General features: G+C 41.5%; 1 protein-coding gene across 1 annotated transcript in view; it reads left to right on the forward strand.

The window, feature by feature from the left end:
• The window catches only part of SORCS3 (sortilin related VPS10 domain containing receptor 3), a 263,888-nt gene that overhangs the window by 211,923 nt on the left and 30,819 nt on the right, over positions 1 to 21,146 (forward strand). The window contains exons 12-16 of the mRNA XM_079312314.1: positions 706 to 782; positions 891 to 982; positions 3,951 to 4,058; positions 19,238 to 19,355; positions 20,855 to 20,988. Of these exons, the coding sequence (XP_079168440.1) occupies positions 706 to 782; positions 891 to 982; positions 3,951 to 4,058; positions 19,238 to 19,355; positions 20,855 to 20,988 (529 nt within the window). The remainder of the gene's footprint in view (positions 1 to 705; positions 783 to 890; positions 983 to 3,950; positions 4,059 to 19,237; positions 19,356 to 20,854; positions 20,989 to 21,146) is intronic.

The following is a 21,146-nucleotide window of genomic DNA, read 5'->3' on the forward strand; positions in this document are numbered from 1 at the left end:
CTTGTTTGGGAGTTGAATTTTGTGAGGTTTGAATAAATGTGGCTGAGGGAGAGAATGAAGGAAATAATGGAACAGCTTTACACAGAAAGACAGAACGAAGTGATAACAACTAAATTCTTGCCTTTTCTTTGCCTTTGCCAAATTCTCCCTTTCTTTGCCTCAATCTGTAAATCCCTGTTTGAAAATTTGGAGTTTCCATTTTGGTGTTTAAAATACAGTGATACAAAACTTACACTGCTACCTTTAAACCAGTGTCTATTTCTTGAGGATTTCCACTCATGGTAAGACACTATGTTAAGACCTTTGAACTGAAACAGTAGATTTATCCTCTTGAACCTGGATGTCTCTATAGACTGACCTTCTGTATGGTTGCCCACATCAAGTTTTCCTTGCAGCCTCATCTAAAACAGTTGGCAACTCTTGCTGGTGTCAGGGAAGAAAATTAGGCAGATGGACAATATGACATTTCCTATATCCTGAGTACTGATGACAACATCCTTCTCAAGTTGTGCTGCCTCCCAGAGCCAGAACTTTTCTGAAGTAGCATTGGCACAATAATGTGGTTAGTTGAATTTTGTGATGCTAACAGGAGATGGTAATGACCTATTTAAATTTATAATTTTCCAGCATTAAATGTCAGAAGTTTAATTAACATTTTCATTAGTATGTTTGTCCATAGAAGGATGTCTGACACTTGTGTTGCAGGCAATATTGGCTCTGAACTTTCCTACACGGATGTTGGAGTGTTCATCTCTTCTGATGGTGGCAATTCCTGGAGACAGGTAGGTTCTGCACAGCAAAGGAAAACATGGAGCCTTGTGCTGTTCTTCTTCTGGCTCTTCACTTCCCAATGGAGTGGAACACTCATGCAGTGCTTCATTTGTTTGCAGATCTTTGAGGAGGAATACAACGTTTGGTTTCTGGACTGGGGAGGGGCACTAGTGGCCATGAAACACACCTCAGTGCCCATCCGACACATGTGGTAAGGAAATGTTACTTGAGAGGCTGCCAGTGTCTAGAGATGATGTCACTCTGATCTATGTCCTACCACCATTTTGGTTTTGTTGATTAATATAATGATTATTGCACCATTTTATAATATAATGGCATCACATAATCATCTACATGTATGAATTACCCTTTGCACTGGTAATGTACTGTGAGCCTCCAGTGGGGTTTCTTTCCTACAGACACACAGATACCAAGTCATCCTTTGGGCTTCAGGTATTTCAGAGAGGATGTGTTTCTCCTTTCTACATTTGGTTTACAGAATTTAACATTAATATGGTAAGACAAATAAAGGCAGGGAGAGGAGAGGGCAGTAGGTGTAGGTAAGGACAATAGAGATATGTTGCTAACCCCTCTAGTATTTGACTATCAATTTCTAGAGATACTGTGGTGGTGACTGATTAGAGTTGGAGGTGAAATAGGGCAAAATGATTTCTCAGTGAAGACACTGTTTTGCTCTAAATAGGTTGTAACAGTCTAAGCAGTAAACAGTGCTCAAAATTATCCTTTTCTTAGCTGTTGCCCCTCTGACTCCTGCACCAGTTAAACATTCTGAAATTCAGAACTAACACTTTTTACAGAAAATGGGTGTGTTAGCACCACCTTCAATTTCAGGGCTTGATTGAAAGAGGGGCATGTCTATTGCACTGACCTACCCAGCTTCTAATATTTAGAAGTGAATTAGTTAGAAATAGCTTTCAGAGACAAGATGTGTTCCTGTCTACAATACTGGTTTGCTAAGCATATCTCTTATTTTGCATGCAGAAGAGGAAATGTGGTTTTCAGTCAAATAGTAAAAGAAAGCAATGTTGTTTGACAGCAGTGATGAGGTGTTAAGGCCTCCTCTACCTGAGTCATTATTGTACAAAATTCTTCAGTGAAACTGCAGTCATTCCAAATCTGGACACCTCAAGACAGGTTGACTTCACCCATTTACAAGCTCATGTTCCAGAGATGTACTTTGAGAACATTAACAGCTACTTTTTCAAGATAAAAAGCTTCTGGACTTTGTTTCTGATCTGACAGATAACTCTGGGATGACTGCAACATAGATTTCTATGAAAGTTTGAATATATTGCATTTGAGCACATTCCTTTGCCACCTGAAGTAAAGAAATGACTGCTTTAGTCACAGTGTGATTGTGGGCTGTTAACCATGGGATGCATTGGCTCCATAACTGCACATACAGAGGAGAGCAGAAAGGGGCAGACTCCTAAAGAGCTGCAGACTCCAGTCTGTAGTATGAATGTGTTGGGGTGTGACTGGAAGCCTCTGATGAGTAACTCAGTTGTCATGGCTATGATAAAGTGCTGTCAGGAAAGAGGACATCAGGACCCTGTCTCAGTCTTTAGACCAAACCAAGGATGAGTCAAGGAAGGAGGGGTGTGTGTTAGCCAAGGATGGGTGTCACTAGCAGTGGGTGCATCAGACTGCAGCAAGTTGAGCTCTGGAAGAGTGAAAGGTGAGCCCGTTATGGAAAAAGCTGCAAATCACATATTTACCATTTTTTACTGTATTGTTCCCACCAGGTGTAACTGTTTTAATTGTGTCTTTAATTGTGAAGGCTCTTTGGGCATAAAAACCATGTTACTACAAGTGCCTGTACTTACATATTGGGAAATATTTGGTCCCAGGTTGACTTTTCATAGGAGCCGACAGCTCAGTTCAGCTTTGTTTGCAGAGGTTCATTTCAGATGCTCTCCTTTTACAATAAGTCTCCTGAAATGGTGTGTGCAGTTCTATGAGTGCCCCACCCACTCTATTAAATGAGTAGTGATTTAGATCTGTTATCAATAAGCTCCAACAGGTTTCCTTCAAAATTGTACCCTTAGGGGCTTTGGAATTTGCTTCATTTTGCTTCAGTAGGCACCTGTTTTATGGGCAGGAGTGGAATAGATTAAAGGGTACATGTAAATCTATTAGTTCTCATCTGAGACATTGTACAATAAGTTTCATGCTGGAGAAAAGAGGGGTGGATAATTGAAAAGCTGAGAGAACTTTAGCTAAGCTAATGAAGCATACTGCTCCCCAGAAGTTGAACAGCTATTTGGAGAGATAAGCATGCAAGCAGAACGCATACAAATGCACAGGTGTGTGGGAAGATACATACATTTAAATAAATAGATTTAGAGCAGATAATCTTTCTGTGTGCTGTTGTGCTCCCAGAGTTCTGTCTTAGGTGTAAAGTTAACTTCCTGTTCTTGCACAGGTGCATTCTGACACAGGTGAAGGTATGACATGAGGGGCAGAGGGTTAGGGAATGGTGAGTGCCAGTCTTGGCTTTCCACAGCAGAGACCTGAGGCTGCTGTAACCCATGGTTCATAACACACACTACAGTGGCCTCCTGGTCCTTTGGTGGTGTGTCAGATTGTGTCCTCCCTACTAGGAGCAGCAGGGATTCAGTGTCCACCAAGAGCCTCCCAGGCAGATCCAGGTGCTCAGATGCCTTTGCACACACACATTCAACACTCCTCACTCTCACAAATAAGCCAAATTTCCCTTCAAGTACTCATAGGGCTGGAGAGATTTTAGCTAATGCCATTTGGCATTGATACATGGATGGGTCAAAATGTCCTGTGGTGGTGAAAGCAATTTTCATGAATTCAGGCCAGGGTTGCTTATACTGTAAATGGTGCTTCATGCCAGGTGTTATTCCAGACCCAGAAACAGGTCTTGGCAAAGCCTCTTGATCCCTTGAGGTCTGATGTACAGCTGCATAAAGTATATCCATGTCCTTATTGCCAGTATTTATGCTTTCTAAAGCTTTGATCTTTCAAAGTTCATCAAGAGCATGAATTTAGTGGGCTGGGAAATGGCAAAGATTGGTATTTGTCTGTAAATCCAGCTGCTGGAGCTTGCAGACCTTAGCCAACATTTAATTACTGCAGTTGCTCTAGAGTAACTTTTTTATGTGTATAAATGTTGTCTGCTTCTATCCCAGGGTGAGTTTTGATGAGGGAAGATCCTGGACTAAGTACAGTTTCACATCAACACCACTTTTTGTGGATGGATCCCTTGTGGACCCTGGCATAGAGACCCAGATAATGACGTAAGTATAGCAGCCTCTATTCCAAATGGTGACGGCAGAAGGGTTGCCTGGAGATCCCCAGGTGCATGGTAACCTCATGATGTGCAGTGTTCATGCAGTGTTTCAGGAAGGCATGGCACTGTTTTGTGGGCTTTCCTGGTGGCCACAGGCCTGGCTGACATTTTGTTGCATCATGTGGCAAATTGATGATAGAGCCAAGCCCTTTCCAGCAGTGATAGTGGCAATAGCAAGGAGAGATGGTCCCAGGCTGTAGCTTGGGAGTTCACACAGAGCAGCAGATAGATCTACTTCTCTGGAGAGTGGTGTGGCCTTGGTCAGGTTGCATCTAGTGGCAACCAAAGTCCTTTCTCATAATCACTGCTGAGGTTGCATTCCTTGGATCTGATGGGCCAGGGACAGCTGTGCTCTTCAGAAGTCAGAGATCTGTATGGTTGTACCTCATGCCAGTTCTGTGCTTGCTCCAGTGTGCAACTGACTATCTTTTGAGATTGCTGGTGGGTACAAATATACCCAAAACTTGTTGCTTGCATTGTGTCCAGCTTTAGCTCAAGCAAAAGAAGTGTGCTCATTGTGCATATGCAGAGCTGAGCTCAGAATAACCTTGCTGTTCTGGGGTATGCTATGGTTTACCCATGCCGTGGAAGGAAGAGCTTGGGTTGGCACTGATGGTGGTGAGACCTTCCTCCTCCCAGAAGTGCTGAAGCACTAGGTAAGGCTGATGGAACCAGTGGAGTGATGTTGGCCCAAGAACAGGCCAGGATTTGAGTTTAACAAGCAGGAAAAGGGAAGTTTTTAAGTTCAAAGGCATCTTTAAATAGTCACCTGACCTCTTGCACAAAGCAGATCAGAGCACTGTGCTCTGGGGCTCTGAACAAAGCAAGGAGATGATGCACTGCCTTCAGTGATTTCAGAAATGCCTTCTTACCTGTGTGTCTTTGAACTGGCTGAAAGAGCTTTCTGAAAAACATCAGAAAGCAAGGGGGCTAAGATGCCTTATGCCTGTGAAGCATACCTGCAGTGGAATGAAGTGCCTTTGGTTAATCACATCAGACACTGTTCTACCACTCCAGTTCAGGGGCAGGAGATTGATTATAAATTTCATCTTGCAGTCAATCTGCTTCTCCTGATTTTCTGCGTCTGCACTTGAAGTTCCTGCACATTTTCATTGCTTGCAAGAGAAAAGAGATTCAGGTCAAGTTTATTTTCTTCTCGGCTTCAGTCCATCTGCATACTTATATGGCATAAATGTGTAGGTGGAGCTCATTGCTGGTGTCACAGGTAGTGAGAAACTGAGTGTCATCAGTTTCTGAGGAAGTTTGGACAGGGTAATAGCTGTGTGTCTTAGACATTTCTGCTACTGATTTGAATGTGTTCCAACTGTGTTGCATGATTTGTGTTGTTATGCCTTTCTAAACCAGCTCAATGTCAGCTTTACAGAAGCTGTAAGTGACCATAGGTCTATACTTGAAGTTAAGCTCAGCTCCAAGAAAGGAGCTGGGGGAAAATAATATTTTCCTCTTCTAACAAATGATCATTTGAGCTGGCTTCTGTGCCATCTATGCCATGGCAGAAGAAATGTTTTGGTGCTGCAGCCTTGGGGGGCTCAGGAAAGCAGAGCTGGCTCCTGCATCCATATCTCCTGTGATGAACTGTCTTTGGAAGGACAGGCTGAGTAATTATGGTTATGCTTTGCACAGCAGCACTCTTATGCTTTATTCCCAAACAGTGCTGGAGCAAAACAAGGCAGCCTCTGTGTCTGTCACAGACAGCTACTGAGATTTTATCTTGAGGTGGAGGTGGTGTCAGCTCTGGTAGCATTGCTCGCTTTTCCTTTATTCCAAAACAATGCCTTGGTTTTTTGTTTTCTTTTTTTTTTTTATTTTTTTTTTTTATTTTGTAGAAGAATATCTGTGCATCTCTTGCCTTGCTATCTGCAAACATTGCCCTTTTTTTGCAAAGAGCAAAACTCAACAGCATATGATACACCTGTGAGTCTTCAGAAAACTGCTGTGAGAATCCTGTTAGGAAAATATATATGCCAATTCCCAGCTAAAGATTAGGACCTACAGTTCTCCTCACTCTGTGCATTTTTTCTGTAAATGCAATGATAATGTGTAACTTTCTGTGTTGTTTAATGTGGTGCTTTCCTGTGAAATTCTTTGTGCAATGTGTGTCACTTTCCAGCTGCACACACGTGCAGACACATGCACACACACGTGCAGAAAGATAGATCTGAACTCACATAAATCTGCACGTCAGCACCTTCATTGAAATCAATGGAGCTAATCAGTTGCAGCTAGCTGTGGATTTAGGCCATTTACTTTACAAATCAATGCAGTTTGCTTTAGAGATGAAAAACTCATTATAAATCTAAGGTTATTGTTATTTATATCTCTGTGGTCTTCTAGTGGAGAATGTAGGAAGTGAGTTATCTTCCTGAATATTGTGTATTAGGATTGTTGAGAACTTTCTCTTTTGAAATCTTTGCAGGCATATTACCATCATTATTGCCTTTGCTGTTGTTATTGTTGTTGTCTTTATTATTACTGTCATCATTAGGAGTTTTTAAAACCATTCTTAATAGTCTGTAAAAGCCATACAAAGAAATTTTGCATGGCACTTGCAATGAATGTTTAGAGAAATTTCTGTCCACAGCATGAAAGGAACTGAGAAGGAAAGAACCCATTTATAAAGCTGTATTCAAATATTTTAGGTGTTTCTTCCAGTGAGAATTTTAGTGAACTCATCTATAAGGGCACTGTGGGGTGATGCTGAGCTTGTGTAAACTTTGGCTGAGAAGAAATCAATGTTTTTCTATTGCTACTTGCCATCCTCTGAACCAAGATTACACATGGTGGTTTGGAGGTGCATGAAATTTGTGTTTGTGGGTGGAAATCCCAAAGATTTCAAGAAGCTGATGAGAGGAGCACAGCAGTTTGGGATTTGCATCTCCAACTGATCATAGGAGCTCTTAGATTTGAAGCAGTGTTGAGGCAGAAACCAAGGCTGTGGTCATATTTTGTATACTGTCAAACTGGGTAGGTTAGTGGCTTTCAAAAGTTTGTCTCTCATCCTGGAAAATGCAGAATACTTCATCTAGTGGTCTCAGCTGATTTCTGTTAGAAAAGATTTCTTCCACAGATTTGCATCAAAGTGGTCTGTGTTCTATTTTTAAAAATAATACACCAAGGGGAATGTGTATTACATAGTCATTATACTCCAAATATTATTAAAATATTGCATTAATAACAATATCTTCATAATACTATTTTATTAAAATCAATATATCAGTAGAGTGGCTTTCCCAGCCTTCATTTTGTGCCACATGCTGTGAGAGGCTCTCTGGGCTGTAGAAAGCAGCAACTCTTTTAGCACACAATTTTGTACCACTTCATAGCTATTAAATGAGCTTTTTCCATATCTGTCTTTATTGAATGAGTATCCCAGGCTTTTTGAATCCTCTGTGCTTTTTGCTGTGTATGCTTGTCCTAAACAGTCCTAAAAAAACTTGTCAGGATGGTAACATTGGTGATTTGCATGAAGAGGCTTTATATGATTCTGAATATCTAAGAGTGCTCTGAATTGGGAGCTGCTTTTAGTGGGGCATAGGATGCCTTGCAGAGGTTTGCTTCAACTTTAATTATTCTATGATTTTGTAATGTTGTATGACTATAATGCTGCAGGAATCAATTATTTCCTTACAAGCTGGGTGGGCTCTGTAAAGAATGTGGTTTTGTGATGTGCAGGGAAGTGTCACAAGACTGTGGAAGCTGATCTGCCTTGAACTGCTGCCTGACCAAAGTAAATCCACTGTCCTTCCTCCAGTCCTGGCTGACCATCTTCTGCAGTTCCTTTTGTTCTGCTTTGACACTTCTCCTGTCTGACAAGAGGGTCAGTTCAGCTCCTTTAGTGCAGAGCTTTGTACCAAAGCACATTGTGGTGCTTGGTGCAGGTGTGGGCAAAGCAGCTGCAGAACACACAGAGTCCTCTAGGAAAATAACCCAAATGCAAAAGGGTGGTGGGTCAGACATGTTCTCAGATTAATGCACTAGCCTTTTTGAAATCTACAGGTTTCTAAATTCTGTGCTGTACTCCTCACTGGTCACTAGTTAGTGACACTGTTAACTAAAGGGTGACATCTTTTAATGATGTCATGTTCTGATGGGTCAGGTTTAACATTTCTGGATTGACAAAGCCTAGGCACAGTGTGTTACTTGTCTGAGGTTGTCCAACAGGAGAATCACACTCTACTTCCCTTTCCAGTCAATTGTGATGTACCCAAACTAGTTTGTACCATTCAAACCAGCAACAAGGTGTTTTCATGGGTCCAGAGAGGGCTTTATGTTGTTCCAACTCTGACTCACAATTATTATCCCTCCCACTTCATCTCCTGTGCTAAGCATCTCTCCAAACCTATATTAAGGGAGACAACCTTTTTGCTTCACAGCCCTGCATATTTTAGTAGACTCATTATGTGTATATGTGTGCACTCATTTACAGATGGGGGTCATTAAGTACTGATCAGTGCTGATAAATAAATATTTATGTAGACACACCCACATGTGTATATAAATTTCTCTGTAGTTCTACGTATGTGAACTTAATGATCTCTATATATGTGTGTATGCATAATTGAGCATTAATATTCTCAGTGAGCTGAAAGTTGCTCTGTCAACATTGCTGTGACTGCTGTCCTTGGCTGTGTGTGCTAGAAAATGTTCCTGGTTGTAAACAAACAGGGTACAAGTCCTGGCCCTTTCTAACACCTCCTTGTTTGTGTGGCCACACATCTTTACTAGAGATGAAGTGGGAATAATTTTTTCTTTCCAGAAGACCATAAAATTATTGACAATGCATCACTGGGTGGCAGAAGAGTGAGGAAGAATGAATCAGTAATTGAGAGATGCTGGGAAAGTTGAGATGGGTGCCAGGGGAGGTTTGAGGTGAGAAAGAAAGAATAAAGAGCACAGGGCACACTGTGTCAGACCAGAATTCCCTGTTTCAGTTCCATGTTCCAATAGTGGCAAGCAGAGGAAGCTAATATATATATATATATAATATTAAATTATACTAAAATTATTATTACCATATATACTTCTCACATTTATAGAGATTTACAATTAAGGAAAATTTACAAATTTTCTTGACTAAGCATGGTATTCTTTGTATTTCTAAGAAATTAATGAGTTTTCCTATTTTTGAGGGTTTTCCCACTAAATACTTTGAAAAAGTTTTTAGCAGTCACCTTATCCTGTGGCCAGGAGTTTCATGAGTTACTCTTATTCTGAAGAACTGACTGACCTGTGGAAGACATAGCAAAGTAGATACAGGTATGAAGGCAATGTGGAGATTCTGATAAACACTCAGCAGAGATTCAGCAAACTGAGTATGAGAAAAGGGCAACAGCTCCCAGGTCCAAGCTCCCACTGAGTTCAAAGTTACATGGGAGCCAGGAGTCATTTTCCTGTCTTTTTCTGATAAGGTGATTATCATCTTTTCTCTTTGTAAGGCAACATCCACTGCCTTTTGCTCAAGTCTTGCTGTTACATTTAAAACCTAATACAGGAAAGAAAATTACAAGCTGACAGAGTGTCCTTGAAGCATTCTGCCCCTTTGCCTAGGGCTAGGGAGCCATGGGTCTGCCACCCCTGAGTGGGTGTTCTGAGACAAATTCAGGTGAAACCAGTGATAGAGTAGTGCCTTTGCTGGGATGAGGTCAGAGGAGCTTGTGTTCTCCCCCTGGTGCCAGGCTTTGCCCTCCACAGCCCTGGATAGCAACCTCAGCAAGTGAGAGGTGTGAGTGGATGCAAAACACCATGAGGTTGTTTTTCCTAGAAGGAGTTGAGGCTCTTGTGCAACATGCATGAAGAAAAGAGTGGAAGTTCTCAATTTCCATGGCCCACAGGTGCCTTTAAACTTTCCTGACACCAGTCTGGCCTCTTTTCACTTCACTCTGTGAGAAAAGAGGAAGAAGCTGTCTGAAAAAAAAAAAAAAAATTAGATCTGCAACTTTGCTGCTGAGCCACACAGAAATTTGGCAAAGAGGGGATCTGGAGGAAAGATTTTACCAGAGTTCTCTAGAAAGCTAAATCCAACTTGCAACTTCCAGTGCAGAAAATGAGACAGGGAGCAGTTCTGCTGAAAGATTGAGCTCTGTCCTTATTTACCTTCAGTCCATCCAGCCTGTGCATTCTCTCAGGGCTACCAAAACTGCTGAGTTTTTTAAAGAACAGAGAAGATTTCAAAGCCTGGTTTATCCAAATTGCATGGGTACTATTAGATACTAGAAAAGACTGTTAGGTTTTAATTACTGTCTCTGCTGTGGTTTTATGTCACTTTTCAGTTTTCCTTTCTTCTGTTCATTGAAATATCTATTTGTGGTGCAACTGGCATTGGATTTTCCTTTAAGGCTCTAATGTGTCCTTGTGAGTTCAGTTTCTTTGTCCTCACTCAGGGGACTGTGCAGACTGCAATGCACAAACCTATGTAAGGACTCTTCATAATAGAATCCATGAAATTAAAGTGAATCTGTGAAAATAATGTCTGCACACAGGAAAAAAAAAGTAAAATTTGGAACTTGATCTGAGAACAAAAATTCTAAACACAGCTATTAAGTAAGGAAACCAAAACAATTGAGAGAATATTGGCATTTGCCATAGTGAGCTGCATTTGTGTATCACCTGATCTAATTTCAAAACCTTCTGAAAGTAATGAATAGCTTGGACTTTGTGAGAAAATGATCAATCTGCTAATGGCATCAAGTGACTTTACAATGGACAAGAAAATGTGTGTTATAGGAATTTCCATTTTATCCCAGCAGATGATCAGTTTATACCCTGGAGTAAGGCAGTTGATTACCCATATCATTATCTTTGTTTGCAAGACTTAAGAACATTATTAACGACTCCAAGATTAATCAGTGTCACTTCCTCCTCCCATCTCCCTTCTCTGCCAGAGGAGTCTGTGGATCTCTGCATGAATTCACCTAAACAGTCCACAAGAGGCACAATATTGATTGTGCTGGTAATACCTGCAGTGTGAGCCGAGGTCTTTCTATGGCACCTGAAAGACAAATCAGGTGATGAGAACATCTACTTAGAGTAATCTTTCTCAGACAGCATTGTGTGATTTATTTGGCTTTAGGAAAACAATGTCTGTGACCCAAGACCAGTTCCCAGCAGCTGCACCATGTACTTGTAAGATTCCTGGCAGCAGCTGTAACACATGGAGAAGGCATTGTGCTCTGTGGCACATATTGTCTATCCTTGACTTTCTGGGGCTAACATTGCTGTCATTGGAGTCAAGTGCTATTTATGGACAGTAGATATCAAATACTGTGCTAAGAAAGTCAACATTGTTAGTTGTATTTTGCCAGTAGGGAAGTTGAGGGAGAACAAAGGACATGCCCATGGTCAGTCAGTCAGCATGCTGCCACTGGGAGAGCTTGGCAGTAATGCAGGTCTCCAGAGTCCCAGATGGGTCAGATCCCACTGTGCAGAGTTTTCCCATTTCTTCGGGGGAGGGAGATGCTCAGTCATGTCTATAATGCTCAGACAAGAAGGATGGAGAGGTGTGCACATGCAGGGAGGAGGACTAGAGAAAGGTGTGTTCATCCGAGACTGGAATTCACTGGATATAAGGAAAGGAGCAGGAGGAGCCAGAATGAGCAGCAGGCTGATGATTTCTTTTCTTTAGATATAAGGACAAGTTTTGCCTGATGGCAGTGTAGTCCAGATATTCTTATCTAGAGGCTCATGTGCCTTGTTTCTGCTAAGGCCAGATGGATCCCTGCCCTGCTGTCCTGCAGTTGGGCTGGGCTGTACAAATCACTCAGGTGATGGAGGGTGCACAGGAAGGAGCAGGATGCTGTGCACACAGGCATTCCTGAGTCTTTCACCTTCTTGTTAGAGTGAGATGTGAAATATTCTGGTGTTCTGATCCCGCCAGCCCCCAGGGCACTGAGAAACTAGATTGCCTTAGCACCTTTCCATCTCAGTCTCTCCCTGATCCTGCACAAGGAAAAGGTGGCACAGCACACCAGCATTTCTGGGAGCTTGAAGGCTCAGTGATGGGTTGGCTGCAGAGTTCACTCTGACAGATTTTTGATCAGATTTTTGAATGAGTGTTGGAAGGCAGCTCTCCAGAGCTTTCTCTTCTGAGCCTTCTTCTCTGGTACCCAGACAAAGCTCATCACTGTGCTTCACCTGTCAGATGCATTTGGAGCTTACATATTCTAAGGAATGGCTTCCACATTTGTATTGGACATTTCTGGTTGGAAATCTGCTGATTCATAGGATGAAAGATTGGAATGACTGAATGTGTTGTGTTCTCCAGCTCTGGCAAAGCAGCAGCACCTGCCTCTGCTGAGACCACAGACCCACGAGGGGATGCCACACTCAGATATCTGATACCTACATAGATACCTGATATCTTTTCTAGAAAAGAGTGGCAGCATCTTCAGGTTTCAAAGATGTCAGAAACTGGTTATCTTGCATGAGTGCTTCGAAGAAGAGAAAGAACACTTCTGAAAAACAGCATTAAAAATTAATATGTTTTCCCATCCCCCTTCCTAGGTGTCTCATACTCTCTTTCATGTTGCTGGGATTTCTTTTGAAGCAATTGTCATGTAAAGTGGTCTGAGAACATTGGTAATAAATTTTTTAGAGACTAAATTTTAATAGGTTTGGTTTGTCATTTAGGAAGTTCTTATTTTGATAGCACTTTCTATTTGAAAAAATAATAACAAAAAAAAAAAAAAAAAATCTGTGTCTCTGCCATTGCCTTATGCAGTGTTTGTGCATCTAAAGAGGAAATTGAGTCCAAACTGTAGGGCTGCTTTGTAATTACATGTTCTGCAGATTACTTACTAATTGCACTTGGCATTGCTTGCTAACTGGAAGATCATGCTGTACCATGCAATTTGCAGTGGTTTTCCTCTTCTGCTGGCACTTTAAAGGAAGTGCCCATTGAGCTGATGAATAATACCGGGACAATTTACCAAAGCTGAGGGAAAGGATTGTACTGTAGGATTTTTATTTCAAGGTTTTGGTTTTGATCTCTATTCACAGAAAATCTTTGCCTGCCCCCTCCTCTCTCTCTCCTGACCTGAAATCTGGCAGTGGTGAAGCTTTTCATGACCAGTTGAATATGGATTGCTGGTGGCCAACACTTTGAACTTCCTTCTTGTGGGCAACCTTGATGTCATGACATTCAGTTTCAGTGGAAATAAGCCACATCCCTCAGATTTAATCTGCAGGAGAAATTCTGTGAAATTCTTGTGTGACCCTTCTCCGTGGGAAATAGAATACAGACCAAGATTTTCTTGAACAAATTTGTTCTCATGCAAGCTGCTCTCTGGTGTTGATACATTCTTGATAGTTTCACTATCACTGTTGTTTCTTGATAGTTTCACAAGTATCACTGTTGTTTTTTTCTCCTTCTGAATAGTATCAGTGAAAGGCCTTATACCTGAGAGGGTCTATTTTGCTGGTCTAAATTAAACTAATTTGCACTGGCTGAAAATCTAGATCTAAATGGATGGTGTATTTCATTTGGAAGAAAATACATCTCTTCTTTCTAGAGAAAAAAAAAATAAACAAAAAAACCCCAACTGTTTTTCTTACTTTGCTTTGGTCCATAGACAGAAGTACAGCAGCCTTGAGTCATCACCCATTGCCCTCAGGCTACTGCTCCTAGTTGACAGGTCATCCAAAAGGAACTGAATTAAAAGCTCCAGAGCAGCTCTTAGAAACCATATTTATTGTTTAGGAAAAAAATTAGACAGTGTTTTTTGTTGGCAATTGCCTGCCTTTCCAGTCTCATCTTTCATTTTTTATGTTTTCTTTGTTTCCAGTCCCTTACTCCCTGCATCTCTTGCCAGGCATGAGGCAGTTTAACTCTCTCTCTCCCACTCTCCCTAATAGCTGATTTGTGTCTCTTTCAATTAACTTCTATTTCCTTGTCTCAGACCCTTTCTATCCAATTTCCTTGTAACCAGTGACCTCCTGTAATGCTGATTCCATCTAAATCCTAATAAAAAATTTGGGAGATTACACACCCCATTTGGTTTTCTCTAAAGTCATGATTTATATTTAATTCATGGAGAAATAGCTCATCTATTCATGAAATCTGGTCCCACCAGCACAACTTGCAACTGTTCCATTGCTGCTCGTGGTTTTGGCCTAGACAGCTCATCCTGCACACAGGAGTTTGTCTCACTTTGCTGTTCCTTCCTTTCTCAGAGACTGATTCAGATCCAGATTTCATACCAGGCCTTCTTCTTTGTATGAAATTGTCAGCATTTTCTTTCAGTGGCTTAAAAGATATAAATGTCAACAAGTTAAGGAGGTACATCTGTGTACCAAGGTGCTCTGTATGTGTTCACTGAGCCAGAATAGGCTCACCATTTCCCAGGAAATGTGGGACCAGGGTAGGCTGGCTTGTGGGGAAAAAAAAATCCCAAACAAATCAAGTTGATTATGAATGAGAGGATATCTCTTAAGACTGCAGCAGTAGCAACATGTGCTTCTCTGTTGGACATCAGAAAGAGAATGAGCACCTTCAGTTGTGGTGAATTACCTACTCACTGCTCCAGATCTGGGACTCCCTCTCAGTGAGAGAAGAGTTTCCTCTCCAGGGACTACAAAAATAAAAAAAGATAAAAAACCAAACCAGAATCCAACACATGCTTGTTTTCCTGCCAGGAGGTGATTCTTCCAGACTGTGCTCCATAGCACTTCTTGGGTTTCCCCATTAAATATTTACTTCTGGTACTTCCTGTTAGATGCACAGATGTAAATAAAGAGGGATTTTAACTGAAATCAGATGGTGATCTTACTTGACTTTCTTCCTTTCTACATTCTCAAGACAAAAGCACAGATTCAGGTCAGCTGAAGTTTTCACTAATTTGGGTGATTTTACTGCTGGGGATTTTTTGCTTGCTAAGACACTTCCTCTGCAAGCATTTTTCTTTTACAATAAAAGGAAATAAAAATCAAGGTTGGTTTCAGGCTTTTCTAAATTAAACAGTCTATTTATGATGACACTGCAATTAGCTTTTCTCTCAGTATTATCAATTAAAGTATATGTTTGGCTCTCTTTCCATAGTTCTGGCTTTACTTTCCTGTTGATCCATCCATCTGCTTGTGTAGTGCACCTCAAAAGATGCTGTCTACTAAGTGTATTATATTATTTCGCTTTTATTTTCTTTTTAGATATTAAAAATGCTTACAGTCTGTTCTGGGGAGCCTAATCTTGTTAAAATCTGGCTTCAGAGGTCCCCAAGGTACATTGAGAGAAGCAAAAAAACCACACAACCTTCTCATGTCTCCCACCTTTTGATGTCCAGTGAAGGAAAACTGCTTTAGAAAGGAGGGTACTGTTGATGTTAGGTGCAGTGAAGATTACCTTATCAGCTTCTTCCTTCCTTGGCATATCCAGTGCTCTGTCTCAGTGCTGGGCACATCTGAGGTCAGCAGGAGTTAGAGGAGCTGGGAGCACTGGTGAAGGGAAGATCTTCCATCTTTATCCAGACCAGACCAGCCAAGTACAGGCAGCTTTAGTGCTTGCTTGCTCCATGTGATGTCCTAACAGTTTACTTCAGAAATGATAGAAGAGGAATTGATTTAGGCATGAGAGTTTACATTTGGGTGTCTGGACAGCTTGTCTGAAACTGCCAGCAGGGTTAGATCCACGTGGATACAGCCAATGCCTTTCCTGTGGGAGCTGTCACTTGAAGTCTGTTTCTCATACCATGAGCAGGGACAGGAATTGAATCTATGGACCAGAGGCAGGTGAGTTGTTATCTTGTGGCCCTCAGTTCATTCTGTTGATCTGACAGGAATAAGCAGTATTAAATTACATTAAAAAGCACAATTATCCACAATACAAGGAATGATAAGGCAAAAGCAATGCAATTTGAGAGGAGAGCAGTGTATAAATGTAAAAAGCCTTTTAAAGAACTCCTGTACAAGGTTATCCAGGCAGTGTACACCACATTTGCAAGTTACTGTGTATTTAAAAAATTAATGAAAGATATAATTATAGCAGCATTACCAATGATCATTTCTAAAAGGACTCCATCATGAAACTGTGAGCATTCCAGAATTGATTTCCATGTTTCTATTAGTTCTTCTGCAAATTAATGACATCCAGCTCTGGCAATAAAAGCCTTTCCTTGTTTCTCCAAAGAAAGGACTGGGAAGCATTTTCTGTTTTCTTAGCAATGATTTCACTGTAAGCTGCATAGAGCCAGTTGAGAAGGTGCTGTCCTATTAGCTAAGATTTTATGTGGAGTTGTAGCTGCTTACTCAGAGGGATAGAACAAAATCTATGCAGTCTAAAGCCAGTAAATTACCATTCTATGTCTTGGGTTGGAGAACCTTCGTTAAATTGAGCTTAGTCAGAAAGCCGACTCTATCTAAATTCCATCTGGGCTCTTGTATTTATTGCTTCTCAAGGACTTCCAGATCAGACTGCTTATGTGGAAAAATCAAAATATACTTTCTCTGTTGGCTTCTCAAAGCTGGACCTTGAAAACCCAGCTCTCTTGTTTTCTATGCTTGCAACAAGCAATTAAGAGCTTTCAGTTAGACCATGACAGACAAAGTTATTGAGTCTAAAATTTATAGTACCTCATTTCCTTTCTCCCTGTATTATCTTGATAGTTTAGCTAGGTTTATTAAAAAAATCCACCTCCCTTATTTAGTGACCAAAGTAAATGGGAAATGAAGGCATGCACAATCAGATAAGTTGAATGAAATGGTGTATTCAAAGCCATGAGAAGACTCTCCAGTTGAGTGGGGGTAAGCAAGACCCCACCAATCTCTTTTTGCATCCTTTTCCTTGGAATATGTTTTGTTTCTTTGCACTTGATGTAGAAACCAACATGTAGGAACTGGAGCATCTAGTGCCAAGAACTTATTGATAGCTGGGCACTCTAAGTTTTAAAATGTTGTAGCTCTTTGCTGTCTGCCCAACCCTCTGTTGGACCTGGCCACCTCAAAACAGATGTGGAGGGAGAGGTCATGTGCATGAACCTTGGCCACTATGGAAAAACATCCAGTGATGGCATTCATGAAACTGAGAGGGTGGAGCTCAGCTGCAATGCCCGGTTTTGTTCAGGGGTTTGTGCCCTGTTATTGTTTGTTTGGCTCATTTTACATTTCACAAACAATGAAGATTTTAATCACTTTCCAAGGAACTTGTATTTGCTTACTGAGACTGATAGAAGTTTCAGATGCACAGGATGCAGGTGCTTGTTGGCTTCTCTGCTGCTCCAATCTCCAAAGTCTCTTCCAGAGTCACTGAGTAGCTTTAAGGAGCTTGTTAGAAAGGGGAGGGTGGAGTAGAGAAGTTACTGCTTTAGGAATCGGGTGACCTAGAAAACATCTCTCTCTGTTCACACTCCTCTAATTACATTTAGTGTCGTATTGTTTCCATCTAAATTATAGCAATTATACACAAAGATCTTCTTTGAAATCATTTAATTAAAGAGTATCTAATGTTCTGTGCTTTTGGAATGCTAATATGTTGCCTTCCTCTTAGACAACCTTGGGTTTTTTTCATTAATTATTATGGAAGAATTTCAATGTCAGAAGGAATTTTTAAAAGCTTTTTTTAATAGATTTGAAAATCAAGTAATTCTGGTGGTTTTTGTAAACCACAATGAAACCTTTTACTCTCCTGATGAACAGTTTGCTAAGGGACAATCTGAGTAGCAAGATTTTCCTTTAAGATGCATTGATTTGCAAAGTGTTAGATTTCTCCAACCTGTTGTCTTCTGTATTTAGGCCAATGTTCCTGTTTAGTCATGTTCTCTCTTCCTCTTGCCATGTTTTCTGTGTAATAAGCACCAAGTGCTACACTGTATAGATCTGCTGGATTAATGATTTCTGCCTGCTGCACTGCTGTTTGCAGGGTCTGATGTTTCAGCCATGCAGCACAAACAAGGTTGTGTGGCACAGTTGTAATGTGCCAAGATAAAGTGGGAGCTGCAGTTAGAATTCCTGTTGAGAACACTTTGGAGGCTTTCTGCATCCCCCTCCATGCCCCTTCCCATTCCTCCCTTCTCCCTCCTGCTCCCAGTGAGTGCTCTGGCACCCCATTCTGCTTTGGTTTCTGTGGGTTTATCTTGGTGCAGGGTGTGCCTTCTGTGCTGAGCAACAGGACCTGCAGCTTCTGCTGCAGCCTGGCCTGAATGCTGTGCTGTTTCCTATCACTAATACCTGCAATTAGGTCTGCACTAAGAATGGCCATGGTCAGTCAGCAAAATCTAATAAATCCTGATAAATCTACCAGACAAGTCCTTCCCCACTTGCTCACTTCTCACCTGAGCCACTTGCTCATGCCAGAATTTGGCACAGGTTCTTGTGTTGTATCCTTCCCACTTGTCAGCTTTGTGGAGATTCTCTGTGAGGCAGAACTTGGATGGATACAGGTGAGCACAGCAAAGCCAGCACTTGAGACTCTCAGGTATCCCCTACCCAGCCTTCCCTCTCTGGTCCCCATGAGCTGAGACAGGTCTCCAGGGGAGAGCATGATTGATTCCTGGGTGGTTTTTGTTTCATGGAGAGCAGCACAATGCAGAGCAATTTCAGTGCAGAATACAGAAGGAGTGAGGGGAGAGCAAAGCCAACAACTCTGTATGGTTACAGTGTAAACTAAGATGAACCAGAGTAAATAATTGCAGCACACTGGGGACACAGCAGGATCTGAATTACAGTCAGTGTGGGGAAGTTTTATCTTCTGCTTCTCTTTTAATTTCACATTGTCTTTCTCCCTTTTTGTTAGTCTGGAATAATTAGAACAGCAAAAATTTTAATCTCATAAGTGGCTTGGGTGAAAATGTAGATTAGTGAAAGACTTGGAATAATGAGAAAAAAAAATCCTCTGTCCTCTAAACATCACAATAGGGGTGATTAGACTTGGGTTCCATTCTGCTGGATGCTGGGGTGAGGGGAAGACCTTCCAACACAGGCTGTGTTTGAGGTGTCAGGAAAAGGCTAAACACTCCTGGGATGTTGTAACAGGAAACTATTATTCATGACCCAATACAATTTTCTGGCTTTAAGCTCCAAACTGTCTATCAGTTCCTGCAGCTGAGATTCATCAGATGCTACTTGCTGAATGGAAGTTTGAGTCTGGCTGACTCTGGCTCTTCTCTTCTGTCTCCCACTCAGGGTTTTTGGGCACTTCAGTCTCCGTTCAGAGTGGCAGCTGGTCAAGGTGGATTACAAGTCTCTCTTCAGCCACAGGTGTACCAAGGATGACTACCAGACCTGGCATCTGCACAATCAGGTATCCCACTCCCCAGGAGGGGTTCATGGTGCTTCCTCTTCCCCTGCCCTGTGCTGCCAGGTGGGAATGCAGTTGTTCTTTATAGCAAAGCATATGGATTTTTTTTTGCATCCATGGAAGAATGTGCATGAGTAAACACGGGGCCAGGCATCTACAGACAAGTTCAGGATATTACCTTCTATTTGTATGAAAATAATCCATTGCACCAGCTGGGTCTTTTTGGCCTTAATGCTTAGGGTAGTGTAAAACTATACCTTGTGATAGAATTGTAGATGACACTGAATTCTTTGTAGCTCTGTCACTGACTCATGAAAATAATTTTGTTTCAGTTTCCCTCTTGTTTCCCCTACTCAAAAATGAAAATAAAAACATTTATTCATCCTGTAGGTCCTGCAGGTATCTGTAAAACTCTTGAATATCTGTAAAACCCTTGAATTTAAAAAGCTCTTGAATAAAAGGCACCAGAGAAAACTACATTTCATTCTACTCAAGGATACATATTTTGCTTTTCATGCACTGGTTTATTTTCATGCTGGAAATATTTAGGTCCTGAAGCAACTATAGCTGAGAGGTCAATAACCTCTGCAGATTACTTATGGATTACTGGCTACCAGTATGATGTCCCACACCCTGCAGGGTAACAGAACTAGAGCCAGAACCATTGGCACTGTGACATTCCTGAATGAAATCCATGAATGAGAAATGAACATTAATTTGGCAAGGATAAGATAACTGAAGTAGTACAATTGAATAAAAGAAAATAATTTGAATGAAAGAAAAGGGAAGATGAATGTGTAACCATGCAGCAATCTTGGGAACCACTGTTAATAGGGAAGAGAAATATTTCCATTAGCTATTGTCTTCTTTCTTACTTCTATCCAGACAAATTACTTCTGCAAAATAGAAAAGTCTGTTTATAGCAACTCACCTAGATATCAAATGTTTGTTTTAGATTAGCTACTCCCAGTAGTGTTCTTGGAAACCTTTGCATTCAAAAAGCCAGTGAAACACCATCAGAATTGTCTGCAACAATTCTGCCAGCTGTGTCACAGAGAGAGCAAGGGAGTTGAGCTCTGTGTTGCACACCTGGATTTTGTCCCCAGGCCTGGGCACTTGCATTTGCAGTAGATTTTATCTGGCATTTGGAAGAAACCCTGGCATACACCCACATTGTGTTTGCAGGATAATCCATAGGACTAGACATTGGTGGGTGCCTTCTGGAACGTGACATAAGTGGGTGGATGGCTTGGGCATCCAGGCATTTTGGGCACATTGTCATTGGCATCCCAACTCAGTGCTGAGCACACTGTGCTCTTGAGTCCTCCCACAGAGACTTTTGATTTTGCAAAGCCACAAAAGAGAGCAGGACTCCAACTCCCCACCCTCCCAGTGATAAATGCTCGTTTTCATTGCCCTTTGTGTCTTTTGAAAAAGTGCTCCATTTAAGCCCCAGTTGCCACTACAACTGTGTTTCTCCTCTTGTTCCTTGGCCAATGAAGGGGGAGCCTTGTGTCATGGGAGAGAGGAAGATCTACAAAAAGCGCAAGCCCGGAGCCCAGTGTTCCCTAGGTCGGGACTATTCCCAAACTGTGGTGTCTGAGCCCTGTGTCTGTGGCCAGGGAGACTTTGAGTGGTGAGTATGTGACTCTGGGGACTTGGGCAGGGCTGTGGCTTTGTCCTGAAATATTACCCAAAACAAAAAACCCTGCAGAAGAGCTGGGTCTCGTGCAGCTTTGAGGCTGTGATCATACCATACAGCAGAAGTGTGACCCCAAACATCCTGAGTGAAGG

This window comes from Erithacus rubecula, assembly GCF_903797595.1.
Source record: "Erithacus rubecula genome assembly, chromosome: 9".
Classification (NCBI taxonomy): Eukaryota; Metazoa; Chordata; class Aves; order Passeriformes; family Muscicapidae; genus Erithacus; species Erithacus rubecula.